Here is a 20,522-nt window from a genome sequence, read left to right on the forward strand (position 1 = left end):
TCGCTGGTGGCGCAGGAACCCGGGCCAGATTGTAGAGAAAAAGACAAGGAACACCACGCACGCAGACGCACACGCACACGCAGAAACTTTCTTCCTTGTTGCGAATAATCGCCGCCCCCGGCCCCCCCCACCCCAGCTGAAACAGTAATGTGACACCCAAGCGAAACTCGGAGACCCGAGTGGAGAGTGGGAGGGGACAGGGAGGAGAGGGCTGCGGAGCGCCGGAGGGAGAAAGGGGAGGAGGAGGAAAGCCCCTGCCGAGGAGGTGGAGCGAGGGGATGGAGTCCGCCTCCAGTTCCTCCCTACCGTTTTTTAGAGGAGCCTGAACCAGGACAAAACACGCCGAGACCGACAGACACAAAGCCAGGGGGTCCACGCTGGCGCTGGAGGCGAGCCTGGTCAGCCGCGAGCGAGCCCGGGGCGCTGCGGGGCACGGGGCGCGGGGCCGCTAGCGGGCGCGGGACGGGCGCGGCGCCCCGGCGCGGGCAGTGCCCTCGAACCGGGGCGGGGCACCTCGGCTGCTCGGGCCGCGGCGGCGGGGACCATGCCGGGGAAAGTCTCCTGAGCCCGGCGACCTCGCTCCTCCCCGCTGCCCTCTGCGCGGCCCTCCCCATGTGCAGCCGGCCGGCCGGGCTCTCCTCCTCGCGGCGGATGGGTGACCTTTTCCTGGCACGGGCAGGCTGTGCGAGGCGGCGGAGCCGGCGATGAAGAAGAAGCAGCAGCATCCCGGCGGCGGCGCGGATCCCTGGCCCCATGGGGCCCCTCTGGGGGGTGCGCCTCCGGGCCCGGGCAGCTGGAAGCGCCGGGTGCCCCTGCTGCCTTTCCTGCGCTTCTCCCTCCGGGACTACGGTTTCTGCATGGCCACCCTGCTGGTCTTCTGCCTGGGCTCCCTCTTCTATCAGCTCAGCGGGGGACCCCCTCGCTTCCTGCTTGACCTGCGGCAGTATTTGGGTAAGGAAGGGAGGCAGGCGCGAGGGCCGCGCTGCCTGAGCAAAGTTGTGCCGGGTGGGGTGGGGGTTGGAGAGGGGGCGCGCCGCTGACTTCTTGGCCCCGCACCGCGCACCGCTGTCCCGCGGTGCTTGAGGTGTGACGCCCGCGAGCATCGATCGCCGTGGCGGCCGGGAGTGCCTATTTCTCCCGCGCGCCCTGCTGTCTACACGGAGGCGGGGGCGCCCCTGGGTGACATGCGGGGCAGGTACTTCGAGCTGGACACCGCGAGCCTTCCGCCCGGGCCCGCCTCTGCCACCCCTACTGGGCGGAGTAAATGTGTCTTTTGGGGGTGTACATGAAAGGCGAGGAGAAGTTATAGTTTTCTTCGTGGCAGTTTTAATGATCACAGCCCATAGTCCCGTCTTGCGCCCAGGGTGTGAGAGTGGATTTAGCTCCTCTCTGCATTCAGTTCTGAGAATTCTGTCCCACGGAACCCCCCTCTCCCCGCTCACCCGGCTTGGCTCTGGCAGCCCCTGCCCCAACTGCAAGAGTGACCACGCGGGGAGCAGGCTGCACCCATGGGTCTGGGGCTGCCCGATGGCGCGTGTCAGGCGGGCCAGCAGCGTCGCCTCCTGTGTGCTGACTGTCGTCTGTGCTGTGTGCGTCTCAAGTTGGAACTTTTGTTTTCTGTTTTTGGTGGTTGGTTTGGTACCGGTGAGGCTGCCTATCTCTAGCAGAAGGAGGGAGAGGCTGTAATGCCAGAGAAAGAGCCTCTCCAGCGAGAGGGCGTGACCCCACTGCACCCTCGCCCCAGCTCCGGGAGCCTGGAGTGCCAGAGCCTGACGAGGGCATGCCCAGGTGCCGGGGACAGCGCTGTTCCAGGGCTAGGGAGGATGCGAATCTCTGGCAAGTCTGTGGCCAGAAGAGGTCGTGCGGGGGTGGGTGAGAGGCTGGGAGAGCGCCAGCTTCCTGCAAACGTCCGAGGTGATGAACCTGAGCGAACTGGCAAACATCTGGCTCTGCTTGGCTAGAACCACCCAGCCTGTGCCAGGACGCTGAGCCACGGAGGTGCTGGGGATAAAATGGGCAAATAACTTGGGCTGGCTGGCGGTTGCCTCATTTACTCCAAATGTCCCTTCATGGCAGAAGCCACAGGTGGGGGAGAGAGGGAGGAAGGAAGAGAACATCAGTAGATCCACTAGTATGTCAGGGCATTTGGTAATGTAAACACTGATAAAATAATGTTTTTTCCATGCAGAGGAGCTTAGATTTTAAAAGTTCCCTTTTATTTCAGTAAAAACTTTGGGAACCATACTTTTGCAAAATGCTTTAGGTAAAATTAAAGGAAAAGATTGCCTAAGTAGATTTCCAGAGTACAATCGATGGCATCTGCTTTCATGGAGGATCTTTTATTAGGGAGTCAAACCTCTTCTTTCTCCAAGTTCTGTGTTTTTGGAGTCTCATAGCTTCCTCAGTCCTCAGACACCTGCTAGTGCCACAAAGGTGGCTGTTTTTTCACCACCACAACAATCACCCTTAACTAGCATGGGGAGGAAAATGTTGTGCAGGCTCAGGGGTCTTTCTCCATTAAGTCTGGTAATGAATCCTTACAGAATATGTGACTTCTGGTAATAAATCCTTACATGAAATATGGATGCCAGTGGTGTAGGAGAAAAAATAGTGAACTAGGATGGAAGCCGTCTGTGCTCAGCGTCCTCAGGACCATTTGGCCTTGGATAGGGTACTCGGAATTTATGGGCCTTGTTTTTTCATGGTAGAATTAGGGGCTGGATGAGATGGACTCTGAAATTTTCACCCAGATGCTAAAATTTTGTGGATCTGATACCATTCTTGGGAAAGGGAGAACCTGGGAGGAGGGTGGGGCAAAGGTACTACTAAGGACAAAATCAAACTTCACATTAACCTTTTCACTACATATTGCAAAAAAAAAAAAAAAACAAAACTTGGGTAGTCAATTGGTAAGGGAGTGAATTCTCAGTGTTTACTCAGGGAACTAGGAAGCACCAAAAGATCAAACACTGCTGCTATTACCACCTGATCATTAAATTTCTGACTGATGAGATTGGGCACAAAATGACATAATTGTGAACTGAAAATAGGATACCCTTGGCCAAATTTATTCCCTGTTGTTTTGTTACATAAATATAATGATTTTGTGGTCTTTAGGATAGTCTAAAATATACCTATAATATAAGGCCAAGGTATCTGCCGAATTCCTTTCCCTCATTTTTTCTCCATTTGATAGTCTTTTAGTGTCTGTCAAAACAAAATTTGTGGTTGGTAAACATATCCTCCCAATTTCCTTAGTTAGCTAATTTCGGAAGCAAGTATTTTTTTTTTAAGTGTTACATTCATTTAAAGTCGAAATTTTCCAAATCAAAATAATATTTATATCCTACATTTTTCTTTATAGAGTGTTATATACTGACATAATACTCTATAAAGTAAATAGTAGATAGTAGTTACTGAAATTGAGTATTAGAATTAATTGATATAATATAATTAATACAAATGCACATACTTATATCAAGTAGTTACTCAATAACTATTGGTTGAACTGATGACCAACCTATTGTGTCAGATAGGTAGGGTGGTCCTTAATATATCGACTGTTCTCACAGTAAAGCCAAGAGAGATGGGCACTCCTGATAACAGCTAACATTTATTGGGTATATGCCAGTCATTGCATATACAGAATGAAATGTAATCATTAATCTAGGAAGTGACACTGTTGGTAGGTTCTGTTGTTATTTCCATTTTCAATATGGGAAAAATAAGGGCAAAGAGGTGTGAAGGGCAGGTTCAGGCAGGACTTCAACCTGCATCGGTCTGATTCTAGCGTGTGTTGCTCAGCACTATGGGCAGTTTAAGAGAGAAGTGGAAATAGAGCCAAGATGCAAATGGGAATGTAAAGAGCTGACTGGCTAAAAGTGATCATATTTATTTCCATAATTTCAGTTTCCATTTTTTGATACTTTTACTTTGAGTATCTTGCGGGGCCAGCAGAGAAGGGAAATAATTCTAGCAGCTAGTCTGCCCAAACTCTCCCTTCTTACATTAATCTGTACTACACTGCCTCCATTTGTTGGAGAACCAGACCGACCCCCCTGAGCTGCGCCACTGGCTTTCTGTCCTTTCTTTAGCAATTGTGCTGCGTCTAGGCTGGGAGTTCTCAGTGTGGCTCCCTGATCCTCAGTGTCAGCATCGCCTGAGAATCTGTTACAAATGCACATTCTAAGGTCTTATCCCGGACCTACTGGATGAGTCTGGGCACAGGGCCCAGCAGTCTGTGCTTCAGCAAGTCTTCGGGGAGATTCTGATTTGAGACCTAGTGCTGGAGGAAAGCCTTGCTTTCCAGAGGCTTCCCATGTATTTGAGAGAAGAGGATGTTTAAGAGAGGAAGGGGGTTTGGGGGGAGAGACAGAGAGAGAAATTTCTAATGTACCTGAAGGTAATATTCATGGTTTTGTTTTCTAATTTCTATTTTAAAAATGCATCTAGTTTCTCCTGCAGCCCCACAGTAGCAGCCCCAGCTGGCCTTAGACTTTCCGAGGTTAGGAGGGGCATGGGGATGGGGTGAATGGGGCAGCCAGAAAGTACAGTATGGGACAGGGAGAGAAAGGAGCCTCAGTGATGCTTTCTCTTCCCCACAGGGTCAGACAGTTCCTTTTTTCTAATCTGTTTGGGCAAGAACAGAGTATATTCTCCTTCAAGCATTTTTGGCTGTAACAAATTGGAAAAGAGGAAAGGAGTTTGGAGCGGGGTGGAAATTTATATTGTCTTGATTTCCCACACTCATCAGATGGAGGGAGAACACAAGCATACCATGATATAAGTAGAAAAATAAAGCAATTCCTATACTTAAACTTGGAAATCCTGGTCTTTCCAATTCAGTGAAATTATTATTTTTCTCAAGTCTCATTCAGAGGTTGATTTGCTATGGAAAACAAACAAAAATCAAATAAAATCTCCCCCAGAAATTAGGTGATGATGCAGCCTTGTTGCCAGTAGCCTCATCACTTATGAGCTGTGGAAATACCAAAAACTTGGAATAACACTCATTACATTGATATAAACAGAATAAGCCAGATGGCTTACTACTGCTCTTGTACAACCGGCAAACTCTAATGATTTACATTCCAGCCTTGGATATGTGCTTTAGACTTGATAGGAGCTAAATTTGTTGGATTGATCTTGAGTTGACGTACTTTCTTTTCTGTGTCTCATTTATACTATTTTAAATGGAGATACAGTGCTTTAGTCTTCACAATTGCCAATCTTTACATACATTATATAAGAGACTGGCAATTTAGAGTCAAAAAACGAAAAAGATGCCTTTTCATTGAATCTGAAAGAATTTAAAGGAAAATGTGAACACGGAGGTCTAGATCTATTACAAAATAGTCTCTGAGCCTTAAAAACCGAATTTTATTTTTCTTCTACATATCACACACAGTTGAAATATATTATAGTATCTCAGGCTCTAAAAAGAAATCTAGGAAATGAATGCATAAAATATGATGTTACCAATAGAAATTGTTGACATAGAAAAAAATGATATCCTTGTTCATAGCTGCAGTTTTATCTTGTAGGGTTGGTTGGGGACACAGTAGCACTCTTTTAAAGGAAGGGTAGAAAGTAGAATTCAACGATGGCAGTCTTCGTTCTGTAGACACATAGCGTGAATGGTGAAAAGCACTCTGCCTTGTGAATTATTTTTAATGTAGACTAGTCTCAGTATGAATTGTTTAAAAACACATTATAAATATGGGTTATCTAGAGACTGTCTTTTTTCACATTCCCTGTCATCAGTCCAGGTTTAAGACACTAGTTGGTTTTATTTTGGAGAAACTAGAAAGTTGTCAAAGATTTTGGGGTCCCCAAAGAAATAGTATCTTTTGCTTCTCCAGAGGGAAGCTGAAGGAACAGAAATAGTAGTTTGCCCTCCAGCTGTGCTGATGGAGATGAGTGATGGACAATCAAAAGGGATCTTTTTTTTTGCTTGAGACAGAATCTTACTCTGTCACCTGGGTAGAGTGCGGTGGCATCATCGTAGCTCACAGAGATTCCCATCTCTTGGGGTCAGGCTATCCTCTTGCCTCACAGCCTGCCCAGTAGCTGGGCCCACAGGTGCCTGTCCTGATACTCAGCTAGTTTTTATATTCTCAGTCTTGCTCAGGATGGTTTCAAACTCCTGAGCTCAAAGTGATCCACCTGTCTCAGCCTCCCGGAGTGCTAGGATTACAGACGTGAGCCACAGCGCCTGGCCTGAAAAGCCATCTTGTTTGATAGATGGTAGCTGCTAGAATTACTAGAAGTTACTGTTCGCTTTTTTGGAGGGAAAGTGTGGAAAGAATTGACCACAAATAAATTTTGTCTTACCTATATGTATTGTTCATAAGCAAACAGTGATATACATAGACCTTTTTGTTTATCAGAAATGGAGACAGAAACGCTAACATTTCACCAAAAATTCTTATTTGCCAAAGTTAAAAAAATGTAGCAACTATTCTGCAAGACAGTTCCAAGTGAAGTACATTTCAGTATTTGCTATTTAATTTTTAAAACAACTTTCTGAGACATAATTCCTATACCATATAACTCACCCATTTAAACTTTTCAGTAGTTAGTAAACCAGTAAGTTTTCCATAGTTTTTAGTATATTCATAGATAGGGTAACCATTATCACAGTCAATCTGAGAACATTTTCTTCACCACAAGCAACCAGTAATCTATTTCCTCCCTCTATAGATTTGCCTATTCTGACATTTTATGGAAATGGAATTATATATGCTGTCTTTTGTGATTGGTTTCTTTCACTTGGCATAATGGTTTTAAGGCTCATCCAGGTTATAGTGTGTATCAGTCCTTCATGCCGATTTATGAATAAATTATATTTCATTTTGTTTTTTTTGAGACAAAGTCTCACTCTGTCACCCTGGATAGAGAGTTGTGGCATCATAGGTCATAGCAACCTCAAACTCTTGGGCTTGAGAAATCTTCTCTTGCCTCCCAGTAGCTGGGACTACAATGTGTGCCACTATGCTCAGATAGTTTCTCTGTTTTTAGTAGAAATGGGGTCTCGCTCTTGCTCAGGCTAGTCTTGAAATCCTGAGCTTGTGCAGTCCACCCACTTGGGCCTCCCAGAGTGCTAGAATTACAGGCATGAGGCACCACGCCTTATGAATTAAAATTTTTGTTATGGAATAAGATATTCCTCATTTTATATCCCCACCAACAGTGCATGAGAATTCCGACTTCTCCGCATCCTCACCGATATTTCTTATTTCCCACTGTTTTGATTATAGCCATCCTAATGGGTAGGATATTGATTTAAACACAATGGTATATTGGTCTCTATATCATAGACATGGGTAGGATATTGATTTAAACACATGGTATATTGGTCTCTATATCATAGATGTGCACCTTTTCAAGGAGCGGGAAATTAGCTTCATACTTTATTCATTCTTAAAGTGCTATGTACAGTGTCTAGGGGGTAGTAAAATGTAAATAAATTCTCAATTGACTGAAAACAACGACCTCTTCAAAAGAATATTTTGCCGTCTTGCTTAGTTTTTGGATTACTTTAAATATTAAACACTTTGGTTGTCTGCGTTTATTTCTGAGGTATGGTAATTCATGGAAAGTGAGTGCTTACCTCTTATAGAGATGGCACAACTGTGATTTGTATGTGGAATATGAGCGTAGCCAATTTTTAACAGCAGATTATAATATAGTGGACGAATTTTGTCTTTGTACTTGCTTACTGGAATGGAGCTGATGAGCTTGGTAGGGGTAAATATTTGAGTACATCATGTTCCTTATATGCTCCACCATGAAGTAACCAAGGAAATCTGGAGCATTCTCACAAAATTAGAATTACTGTGGAATTTATTTTGTATTCACATTGTGGTATAATATGCTGGGCAAATACATAGTAATAATATTTCCTATAGATGTTTCTCTTTAGTAAAATAACATGAGATTTAAGAGGACATATTGTCTTTCTAAAAGTGTTAGACATTTTTAGTAGGTTTTAAAAATACATATTATCAAAATAAGAAGTTTTAAAATAGGTACAGTCAATTACATGCTGCCCAGGAGAACCTCAACTTGAGTAATTTGTAAGACTCTCATATGCAGAATCTCCAGGGAACCAGACAGATCTGCGTAGTGTTGAAGCTCTGCATACCTCTCCGTCTGACTTAGGTTTTGCATTGGTTGGTTATAATTTCCCAAGGATCGCCACCAGCTTCTTTCTGTTGTTTCCACTGCCTGTGTTGGCTTCTCTGCTAATGCCTTTGAGCTGACTGTTCAGAAAGATAAAACTCCAATCATGATCTCTGAACTCCTGTAGTATTTATTTCAGAATCTCTCCTGAAGTTTTGACATCTAGCCTTGTACTGTGATCATTTGTGAGCCAACTCCTGGGAGAGAAGGAGCTTACTCAGCACTTCCCATCTCTACTCCAACACCTCCTGGGTGCCCTGCACAGGCCGCAGGAAGTGGCTGATGATTCTATTTGCCAAGCAACTGTTCTTCACTGGGATTCCAAACCCTGCTTTGTTTGGTCTCTATTTTAAGCAGAGAATGTGGGGAGGGAGGCCAGGAAAGACTCTAGTTCAGTCGATGTCTTCAGCCTAGTTCTTTCTTTGCTATTTGAAGCAGATGCTCTAAGCAAATGTTTAAATGGTATTTAAACCATGTATAACATATAGTTCTATAAGCATTTCCTTCTGCGCCTCTTAATTTTGGAAATTTGGAATTACATCTGAAGAGCTCTCTCTATAGTTAAGAATACCCAAGGTCAATCTAGAGGTTTGCATGCATACAATTAGAATGTAAATTTCTGGCTTCTTGTCCTTTTCCTGAATCCTGGACCAGTTGTTTTGGGAATTTGCAGAGTGGTGGTTTATTTTTCTGTCTAGGTCAGTGTCTTTCTTAGGTAGCAATTTGTGTTAAATTAGTCTGTATGTTTTAAGTCTTGAAAAAGATGAGACACGGGATGATCTGATTATTGAAATAGCAACTGAACAGATTTTAACCTAGAACCACAAAATGATCAAAAAATTAAAATTAGGGCTCAATGCACCAATTCATTTATCCTTGTTTGGTGAAAGATAATGAAGTAACTTATGTTATGGCTTTGGTCAAGTAATTAATTCTTTGTTCATTCACTGACAGATGATTTAAATAATCAGTTACACTTAACTGTACTGCATTTCTGGAAACACCATTTTTTTTATTTGTAGTTCAGTGAGTACAACTTTCATAATCTTGTTGAAAAGAAAAATGGAAGTATTCTGAGACAGATAAGTTCATTCAACCACTCAACAAACATTCATTGAAGGCCTTCTGTGGGTCAGGCGCATCAGGCATTTAGAAAGAATACAGGTTTTGGAGCAGAGCTCTGGCTGTGAAGCAGTCACTGTGTTACTACTTGTTAGTTGGGACAACTTGAGCAATTTTATTGCCTTCTCTGAACCTCCAGCGTTTGATCTGTACAATGGGTTGAATAGTTTCTGTTTTATAGGGTACTTTTTTTAACCCTGCAATCCCTAACCCTGCATCATCTGGAGGCCTATTAGGAACTGGGCTACGGCTTCACCGCCTGAGCTCTGCCCCCCGTCCCATCCCACCAGCTACGGAAAAATTGTCTTCCGTGAAACTGGTTCCTGGTGCCAAAAAGGTTGGGGACCACTACTCTAACCCAAGGCTTGGGATTTGAATTTAACAAATGTCAATTTTCTCGCCTTATTTTTTGCTTTCCTGACTTCTTTATTTTAGGGCACACACGAACACACAGCTGGGGGTAATATGCACCTTCACTTTTGACTTGGCTTCCTGTTGAGAGAACCACTAACCCAGAAATACAAAAGTACTTAACTAGTGCTTTAGGGTTTACCTTGTGACTCTCAGATTGGTGAGAGTCACCAGCTGATAAGTTCCAGTCACTTGGCCACCCACCCCATTAATTATATACACATAAACCTCCTGTTTCTTATCGTCTCTGCTGCTTCCTAGAAATAGTCTTTAAGGAACACATTCTTTGCACAGCCTGATTTCCTCTGTTTTGAATTTATCCACACACACACACACACACACCTGCATTCACAAAACAAAATAAAAATAGCAGTGCAGTGGAAGAGAGTATGCTGGAGCCTGCGCTCTGGGATGGCCTCTGTTCTAGGATTGGACGGGTGATCCATAAGTTACACCCTTTGGAAAACAATCGGAATAGCAGGCTCATGCTGGGACTGCTACCAGAACTTCTCGCATTTATGGTGCGGCTACCGCATCAGTAGTCCGGCCACTTTGCTTCCCAGTACTCACGTCCCATGCATTGGAAGTCGAGCAAGACAGTGAACCACAGAGAGATCATGTCTTTACCAAGAGGCCGGGGAAGTTGCTTCTGTTTCCCATTCTCAGCTTCTCCGTGTTGCCTCACTCTGCCCAGTGTCGCACTGGTGCTGGGGCAGCGAGAGCCATGCCATCTGGGACAGCTAGTCACCTAATTCGTTGAGCAGTTGAAAGCAAATGCTGATTTTACATTATTTCATAGGAAGTTGAATTTTGTTTGGGAACCTTATAGACTGTGATCTTGCTGTTCCAGCACAGAGCTTCCTGCTTTGCGACACAAAGGTGATTGGCTGTGAATGGCTTCCCATCAGATGAGCAGAACTGTCAGGCAAAGCCATGGAGCTGGAGGGAGGCCCAGCAGTATCTCAGTGGTCAGTGTTTTAAGTCACTCAGGCCTTGTAGGTTTCAGTGTCTTCGTCTCTAAAATGAAGGAGTTTTATTCGGTCTGTGATTCTCAATGGTTTTCCTTCCCAAAGCCCGCATCCATAAGCCCTCAGCAATATCAGGGTTTCTGTGCGTCTGAACCATCAGTGTGGCCATATGTAATAATGAGATGTGGAATGTCCCTAGGAAGGCTGAGAGAGAATAAGGAGTAAGAGGAGTGTCCCTGCGTGACCGGAGGAAAGAGGGTGACCAGCAGGGATGAGAAGGCTTGTTGTTCCAAGAGGGTTCTCCAAACCTCCCCAGCTGCCTGCTGCGAGTTGTCCTGTCCCACTGTGGACAGCTCCGGTGGCTAAGGGGGCTCTTCACAGGGTTGAGGGTGGCTTCTTCACAGCTTCCACCTAATTCTGCTCATTATTCTTCCGGGAACTGCATACAATAGTCTGTTGGATGTCACAGTCTTTCCGATAATTGAAGATATGAAGATGACGGTCATGTCTACCTGCCCCCAGGCATATATTCTTCTTTTCCAGACAGGTAGCTCTGTCTTCCAGTATTTTCTCACTGGAAGTCATTTTCAGACACAGAAAGCAAAAACAATAAAGGAGAAAACTACACTAAGGTGAAATCTTCTGAACAACAACACCCTATAAACAAAGCAGAAAGACCCACACTTGGGACAGATGTTTCCCTGGACATGGGATTAATAACGCAGATAAGCATATGAATGCTTAAGTATATGAATGCTTATCTGGCCCATAAGCACGTGGAGAGATGGAATGGTTTTAATTTTCTCATGCATCTTCGTCACCTCCCCCTGTCTATGTGGCCCGTAAGTGGCCCACAGAAATGAGGAGTTTTCTAGTCCCTCGGGTTGTGAGCCTGCTTTGTGGAGTGGTATATCCCTGTCAGAGGTGGCCCTCTGTAAATTGTCACCTCTGGAGAGGTGGGTGGTGGAAGTGGGTGTTGACTTCAGGTCCTCAGGACACGTGTGTCTGGGTTATCAGAGCCATACTGGTGTTGGATGGTCATCCCCTGAGTTGCCCTTCTTGATGCCCAGCACCACAGCACCCTCCACTCTGCTCTGCCTCCCTCCACCCAGAAACCTTGCTGAGATCCTACAAAGCACAGGACAGAGGGATTGGGGAGGTGCTTAGAACACAACATCTTGCCTGGAAGTGTTTTCTCAATATCTGAGAAAACAGTGGAACTGACTCATCTGGTTGGAGTTCTACAGAAATGTGATTGCGGATCTCTGCGATTTCATTCTGCTTTTGTGAGAATTCATACAATGACATGCCAAAAAAAGTGTGTAAAATCACATACAGATTTAGACACTTCCAGAGGAAGTTATTTTTACCACAGTGAGGAAGAACGCAGAAAGTGACGATTGGTGGGGAAGCCAGGCAGGGCTGGGGAAGGAGGCAGGTGTCTGAGCAGCCCAGCCTTGGCCACTTCGGCCCCTGCAGCCTGCCAGCCTGGCAGGGATTGTGGTGTGCTCACCTCTTAGCAGATGAGGGAGGAGTTCCTGTGCGGAAGATCTGCCCGAAGGAGGAGAATGTTGACATAACCTCCCAGTGTGGAGCCAGTTTAAGCAGTGTGGGGTTAACATTGGTTACTCCAGAAAATGTGCTGTCTGTTCTCCCGGGCGGCCCATAGAAGCAGCTCTCTAACTAATAAGCTGTGTAGGACCGGGAGGTAGAGATGGAGAAAGATGCCTGAAAGCCCTGGAAATGAAAAAGCCCAGTGGTGCAGCGTCTTTACTTTGTTTTAGCAGTTGACAAGATTGAGTCCAGCTTGTTTTCTCTGCTTGTGCTTTTCCCAACTCAAAAGTTCTTATTTGCTTGCTGAGCAGAGATGGGAGGCCTGACGGAGTCTGACTTGTTTGTGGTTATGTTCTTCCTGTTGAGCTGCAAGATGAAGAGGTTCCCAGAAATTAAAGGGAGGGAGAAGGAAAGGTTTGTTAGCCTCCATAACCTCTATCTTCTGTTTCCTGTGTCACCTGGAGAAAGGATATCTAGAACTACCATGTGATACTACATCATTGACCACCTCCCTACACTGGCCACCTCCTCAAGTGGACCGACTTTTTACAGATCAGGCATGCATTATGTGTACATATCGGTACAGCAGGCTTAGTTCCTTGTGTTGACCAGTTTGTTGAGTCCCTTGGGTGGTCAACTTACAGAGGTTCTACTGTATTTCGAGGTTTCTAAATTTATAGTGTGATGGTGAACTTTTTACATGCATTTGGAAAATACTTTATTATTCAAGCCTCGGTACATTTGCTGTCCTGTTCCTTGTGGCTGAGGACAGATGTGTATTTTGTATGAGACTCTGTCTGGAAATGTGCACAGTGATGGTGGTGCTCTGTTTCTGACCTGAACTCTAGCATGGAGTGTGTTGTCAGGGCTGCTCCCTAGCTTGGTTGGGAGAACCTGCTAGAACCTATGCTGGTTGCTGGGCAGGCTTCTCTTTTCTTTGTGTGTTTGTTTTATGGTATGATGTATTGTGGTGTCCAAGTACAGTATAACCCATCTTCCCCACATTTTTTCCTGATCACCTTGTTGGCATGATAGGTTACTTTTTAAATTTCAGGGTGAGTCTTGCTTACAAGGCTTATACATCGTTGAAGTCTGACATGAACGAGACTTAAATGATCAGAGACACGTGTTCGCCTCTTGCGAGGGGTCATCCACCCACCCTCTTTTACATCTGGCTGGCAGACTTCTTCACCTCTGCAGATTCATTCCTTCAACAAGTGCTCATCAAGCCCTATTTGTGTGCTGGGTGCTGGAGAGAGAATGGCCAATGTCACTGTTGCTGTGCTTGTGGGGCTGCGTTGTGCCTGGAGGGATGGGGAAGGACTTAAGATCCCATGCAAGGCACAGTAAACAAGGGAAGCTACAGGGGGACACAGAGGCAGGGATTGGCCGTGCCTGGCTGTGGTTAGACCCATAGTCTCTTTGGTTAAGGCCCTGTTCATGCCAGGAGATCAGGGTTCTCAAGGCTCTATGAGGGAGTAACTGGAACAGCTTTGGAAAACACTGATGTGTATTCATTTGGTCAGGGCAGGGTTGGGCATCTGTACGTGTTAAAAACTCCCTGAATAATTCTAATATGCAACCAAAGTAGGGAACCACTGTAGTAGATAGGAGGCAAAGGAGTTTTGTGTGTGCATTCTTTTCTTAAGGTACGAATTAGGGATGCTTGATCTTAATTGATAATCTTTTATTTGTCGGTGACTTAAGACACTTTAGCTTATAGGTTCTCTACACCAGCATTTCTCAAAGTTTAAGAGCATTCAGATTACCTTGGACGTGTAGAACTGTAGGTTCTGATGGAGCAGGTCTGAGGTGAGTCTAAGATTCTGATTTGCAGCAGAGGGTGTTGGTGTTGCCAGTTGGAGGGCCACCTTTGCAGGTGTTAAGGGTCTGTCCTGTACCATTTCTGGATATAATTAGTGCTTGTAAATAAGTGGATGTGTAAAGACCTGTGTTATTAATATAAATGTATTATACATTTCTTTTTCATTGAATTTTCACTCACCAATTTGGGTTGTGTGGATATAAGAACATTAGGTTTTTAAGTGAGAATCACACCCTTGTGTGATTCAAGTTTAAAATGCCTGTTTTTATTCTTCTCTGCAATCTGCAGCGTTGAAATATAGGCTGTTTGGAGTTTTTTGAACACACAGATTTTGACTTAATGTCAAGGTTATTGATGAGCATAGGAAGTGAACCAACTGGTCTTAGGATGAAGTTTCTTTGAAAAGTTAATGCAGATTCTTGTACTGTTTCAAATTTCTCTTGTGCTGAGAATTCATTACCAAGTGGCCTTGACATCCAAGTACTGTAGGGTTTTTTTATTTTTGAACAGGCAAAGAAAATAATTAGATGTAAACAGAGCAAATATAGAATGACTCAATGTAATAGCATAATTTAAAGAATTAATTAAAATAGTAAATACATGCTCATTATAGAATATTGGGAAACAAAAAAGCACAAAGAAGAAAATAAAAAGCCTGTTAATTCCTTTATTCACGATTGCTTTGGTTTGGTTACATGCTTTCTCTGTGCTACAATGTCAAAAGTATCATAATACAGCTTTACATATTTTTTCTAGAACATTGGTTTTCATGACAGCAGAGTTTCCCATGAACACACTATAATTCCTTTAACAAGGACTTTTTGATATTTAGACTGCTTCTGGTTTTTTATGATTGATAAACATTATGAAATTTTGCAGACTTCTCTCTTTTCCTTGGGATAAATTCCTGATTGCTGGGTTCAAGTGTATACTCGTTTTTAAATTGATTTTAGTACAAATTGCCATATTGACACAGATTTGTATACTCTGCTAGGAGTCTATTACTTGTTTTGCCCATATATATGTAAACATTGGTGAAAAACCGTTGATTGATGAAAAACGATATTCTCATTTGTTAATTTGCACTTGTTTGAGTATTAGTGAAAGCGAATGGTTTCTGCTTACGTCTATCTTCTGGGAATGTTAGTAGCAAACCCCTTTCCCGTTTTTCCCCTGTGGGAGTGTTTCTTTCCATCTTGTGAGTTCTGAGAGTTCTTTAGAGGTGAAGAGTCTTAGCCCTTTGACATACGTGCAAATAGTAATTTCTTGGCTTTGTATTTGCCCTTTGGTTTCTAAAATCAATTTCTTTTACTTTTCCTGTGCATTAATTACTTTTTTCCCATTTATTAGTTTTTCTTTGCTTTGATGCCTAGAAAATTCTTACGTCCCAACATCAAACACATATTGTCTATATTTTCTTCTAGTTCTATTATTATTTCACTTTCCCATTTACTTCCCAAATCCTTTTGGCATTTATTTAGGTGTAAAGTGAATTAAGTCAATGATGTTTGCAAGTTGTTATACATGAATGATAGAATTCTTTAACAATAAATTCATTTTCAAACATTAAAATTACTTGATTTGAGTTGAACAATTTTGGAAGGGTTAGAAGCTCTGATTCTAAGTTTTGGGGGTGAGAGTCTGGTTCTGGAACTTTCCCCTTCTCCTGCCTCTCCCAGCTGTGCCTCTCTGTGCAGGGCCCCGCCTCCCCCATCCAGCTGCCCATGTTTCTGGAGAGAACTTCTCTGCCACATCAGTGGATTCTGCAGTCGCTGGCACTCAGGCTGGGCAGCTGCTTTCCTGGCCCACTCTGCCTCAGTCGCTTGCCCATGTGCAGGACTGGGCAAATATTAGGCCTCAGCCTTGTAGGTCCCTATTAGGTCTTGAGCAAAGACCGAACCCCCTAGGAAGGTGCTTGTAGCTGTGTGCCTTGCACATGCGCCCTTTGGGTGAGCTCCTTGACAATAGTCTGGTTCTAAAGGTCCTTGGCCAGTGGGGGTATCTTGGAAACTGGGACAGCACTCGTTTAGCACTCTTTTTATAAGCAGCTAAATGGTAATTAGTTGATTAGTTCCTGTAGGTTTTTATTCTTTTTAACGTGCATAAAATTCTAGGGACCCCAGACTTTTAAAGACCAAAAAGATGGCCTAGTAAAGCTATATTTTCTGTTTAGGAAATCACTTTTCCTTCTGTGAATTTGCCTTTAGCAGGATGCCTAACACTAGAAGAGGCAGCGCAGTGTTAACAAAGCATTGGCCTTCATGTGAGAAGTTCTCTGTTTGTGTCCTGGCATTGCTGCGGTGCAGCTGTGTGACCTTGGGCAATTCACTTAATCTCTCTGAGTCTCCTTTGGAACCTTAGAGGGACCCTTTCTGTTATAAAACAACAGCCACCAATTTGTAAAGAGAATGCTTTCTGGTACTCTCCTGCCTAGAATACTGTGAAAATTTGCATTTGTAATATCTGCTAATACACATCTTCAGTTTGATCAATCACACAGAAGCCTGACCAGAGCAGGTGGCAGATGGGAGTGTAGGAATGGAGGAGGCCGTGTGTGCATGCGTGTGTGTGTGTGCTGTGTCTTCAAATAAACAAACAAACTCATCAAAATTCTGCCTCTAGGTCTTCACGTGCAGTGATTATCTGTTATATATGTATCTCGCTGTTCTTTCTGTCCCCCTGCCTTTTTTCTTTTTTAATAGGAAGAGGCCCAGCGTGGTGGCTCATGTCTGTAATCCTAGCATTCTGGGAGGCCAAGGCAGGTGGATTGCCTGAGCTCAGGAGTTCTAGACCAGCCTGAGCAAGGGCAAGATTCCATCTCTATTAAAAATAGAAAAACTAGATAGGCACGGTGGTAGGTGCCTGCAGTCCCCGCTACTGGGGAAGCTGAGGCAAGAAGATTCCTTAAGTTCAGGAGTTTGAGGTTGCTGTGAACTATGATGCCATGGCATTCTACCCAGGGTGACAGAGTGAGATGCTGTCTAAAAAAAAAAAAAAAAGTAGACATTATGTGAGATGATATAAATTACATTTTAGTTTGTTTGTAAACGAATACAGATTTTTATGTGTTTCTTATTCTCTCAGAGGACTTTAGATACACATTTTCTGTATATTCTGAGACCTCTGACTGCTTCACTTTAAATTGTAAAGAATAGTTTGGTGATTAAAAGTTGTAAAACATTTACCCTGTGATTATTTGAAAGGATGTTGACTTTTTTAAAAGACTGGAAAAAATTGAATGTACTGGTGACATAAAGATTCTTACAGGATCCTCTGATACAGATTTATAAATTCGTCATTTTCATGCAAATATCTGGGCTATAGATATTGGTCTACCTGCTGTGGGAGGGACAATGGAGGGAGAAAATTAGGGATAAGGAGAGGGATTTGTGGAAAAGATGACACTTGAGTTGGGTGTTGAAGTATAAATAGGAGTCTGCCAGGTAGAGATGTGGGAAACAACATTCTAGATGGAGGGAATAGCCATGCGAAAGCAAGCCTCTGGGCCAAATTGTGGCACCTTTGGGTATGCTGAGCAGTATGTGGTGGCTGTCGGGAAACCAAAGGGGATGGCTGGCAGGAAACCATGGGGAGGGGTGGCAAACAAGGGGCTTACTGCAAGGGACGGGCCTACCGTAAAAGGATAGATTAAAAGGAACTTGTACAGACTGGTGTGCTGCGGGGAAACCACAGAACACATTGTGACCACAGAGTGATAGCAGCTTTGCTATTCATAACACCATAAACAGAGCAGAAGAACTGGAGCAGGTGTCTGATGTGGGCCTCAGATTCAGACAGAACTTTACAGTTTTAAGTACTTGCCCCTGGGTCATCACCCTCCCTCCTCACTGTCCTGAGTTGGGGATGTTATGCTCCCTTTGCAGATGAGAAGCCTGAGTCCAGAGGCAGAAAGGGCCCTGTGATGTGCAGTGGCGGGCTGGGCAGAGTGGACGGTCTGCCTCCCACCCAGCTCTTCTCAGCCCAGAGTGGGCTTTTCCTTACCACCTCCTGCTAAATGGAAGCGGATTTTGACCCAAGTACTGAAGTATTTTTTCTAACTCTTTTACTGGGAACCGACTTTCAAAGTAGCTTTAATCTTTTTTTTTTTTTAAATTTGTTTATTTTTTATTTTTTTTGTAGAGACAGAGTCTCACTTTATCACCCTCAGTGGAGTGTTGTGGCATCACAGCTCACAGCAACCTCCAACTCCTGGGCTTAGGTGATTCTCTTGCCTCAGCCTCCCAAGTAGCTGGGACTACAGGCACCCGCCACAACGCCTGGCTATTTTTTGTTGCAGTTTGGCCGGGGCCGGGTTTGCACCTGCCACCCTCGGTATATGGGGCTGGCACCCTACTCACTGAGCCACAGGTGCTGCCCAGTAGCTTTGATAGAGAAAGTTGGATGGGACAAACAACTCTCTTCCTGCAGGTATTTATTTAGTATAATGGAATCATGCCTGTTCGCCTCACTGCTGACACTTTCCTGTTACGATAGCATTCTGTAAGCTGACGGTTTATCTTTTCTGATTAGCTAAAATGGAAAGAAAAGTCCCCACTACATTTTTATTAGGATGGGGTCTACCTAATATTAGGTATATACCTGATATACCTAATATCCCATCCTAATAAAGTTTATATTTATATTGAAATATATAGAGTTTATATTTCAGTTATTTTAATAACTTAGATCGTGCCAGTTTGTCATAGATTAAGTTGGCAGGGAGGCTGTAATTTCTTGCTATTTAAACATGAATGTTCGTGGAGCACGGCAGATTTATTTTCTCCATGGCGTTATTGAAGATGATAGAAGTGGCTCCGCTTCCATCTTACCTTAAGTCCCCTCTGCTGGGGCTGTCGAGCTCACAGTCTGAGCACAGCTTTCTGTCAAGCTGTTCAGCTCTGCCAGAGACACCCAGCCCCACCCTGTCCTGCCACCTGCTCTTGTGAGGTCTAAAGCAAAATGTTCCAGTCGTTTTTGTTTTTAAAACCAGAAACAGGTTTCTAAATCTTTCGTTTTGTTAAAACACAGGTGGAGGAAAGTGTGTCTAGGTAACAGAAAATGGAATTGTGCTAAGATAGAGCAGGTGGGTGGATCGTCCTTGAAATTACAACTTGACTATTTGAAGTTGAGGCATCTTTTAAAGAGGAGAGATGAAGAGGAAAAATGTTCAAATGGATGCTGTGTACTCCAAGTGAGCCTGTCTGAACTTGCTCAGGGTCTAGCATTTATTGGGTGACACATTTCATGAAGACAGTTATAACATGTGGCTGAAGTAGGAGAGTTTTTGCAGCTGAATATTGTTTACATGTGAATTTTCTGGAGGCCAAGGCAAAAAGGGCATAGAATGTGTCATATGTTACCGTTATCCAAGGAGCGTACTCATTCATTAGGAAGGGATGACCTCTCTTTTCATACTTCCCCCCAAAAGGAGACATTAGCCAGATGTGTGGGTTACTGCAAAAGTTTTGAGACAGGCCTGTGTTATGGTCCATTATTTCATTTCTAAGACACACAGGCACTTCATCCTTTCTGTTTCACCTGTGCAAGTTTCAGCTTGCTCAGCTCATTGGTGTTGCTGGGAGGACGTCATTTGTTTCCATCTTTGAGGATTTTACATTTCTTGATTTTGTATACCTCAAAACTTTCGTAATGACCCACATAGGAGAGTATTGTAATGGACAGTATCTTCCATGGTATTTGTTCCCTGCTGATGAGGACACGTCCTTTATGATTCTGGGCCAGACCCTGGCTCTTTATACATGTGAAAAGCATAACCTCAGCCCACAGCTCCGTGATGCCGTTTCCCTGGGAAGCTGAACATTATAGTTAGAGTGTGTTGCTCTTCGGTGTTTGGGGGTTTAGAAAAGTTAGAGCAGTGGAATATTCAGAATGTGTTCAAGGTTTCTCCCTATCGGTTTCTTCAGCCTACTTTTGGCGGGAGCAGGAGAGCAGTCAATTAAAGGATACTAAGTGCCAGAGGTGCAGAAATGTAGCGGGAATCCCACATTGAAATGGATGATTCAGAGCTGGTTGGTTCATCTTCCCTAACCAGGCAGCCTGCTTGGGGCCTGCTGGGCCAGGTACAGGATTGACCTTGGATGGAGCCCTTCTTAACTTCCAGGGTTATTCCTCATCTCCAAGACATGAAATATGTGCTAGAATCTTTCTCAAATGGAGACATTCTAGATAAATGCATTTTGAACATCTTAAAACCTCATCTATTGGAGGATTTTTTTAAAAAAGATCAAATGTACTTCCAATTTTATAGTAGCTGTTAATGAGAGAACAGAATTCATTTTACTGACTTTTAAAATACAACTTTATTAAAATTTTTTTGAGGGCCCCTTTTTCTGATTCAGCAGACCTCTGTCAAAACCTGCCATCTTCTAGGCTTTCTTGAGTACAGGACTTCACAAAAATGTATGGGGAACTTTAAAAAAAAATTACAGAAAATAGAG

At 43.9% G+C, this 20,522-nt stretch overlaps 1 protein-coding gene across 1 annotated transcript in view; it reads left to right on the top strand.

Moving 5' to 3' along the window:
- The first annotated feature begins 319 nt into the window (after positions 1 to 319).
- UST (uronyl 2-sulfotransferase) overlaps positions 320 to 20,522 on the top strand; it is a 316,617-nt gene continuing 296,414 nt past the window's right edge. The window contains exon 1 of the mRNA XM_053592529.1: positions 320 to 951. Coding sequence (XP_053448504.1) covers positions 705 to 951 — 247 coding nt within the window. The 5' untranslated portion in view covers positions 320 to 704. The remainder of the gene's footprint in view (positions 952 to 20,522) is intronic.

The sequence above is a fragment of the Nycticebus coucang genome, chromosome 5 (assembly GCF_027406575.1).
Source record: "Nycticebus coucang isolate mNycCou1 chromosome 5, mNycCou1.pri, whole genome shotgun sequence".
Lineage (NCBI taxonomy): Eukaryota > Metazoa > Chordata > Mammalia > Primates > Lorisidae > Nycticebus > Nycticebus coucang.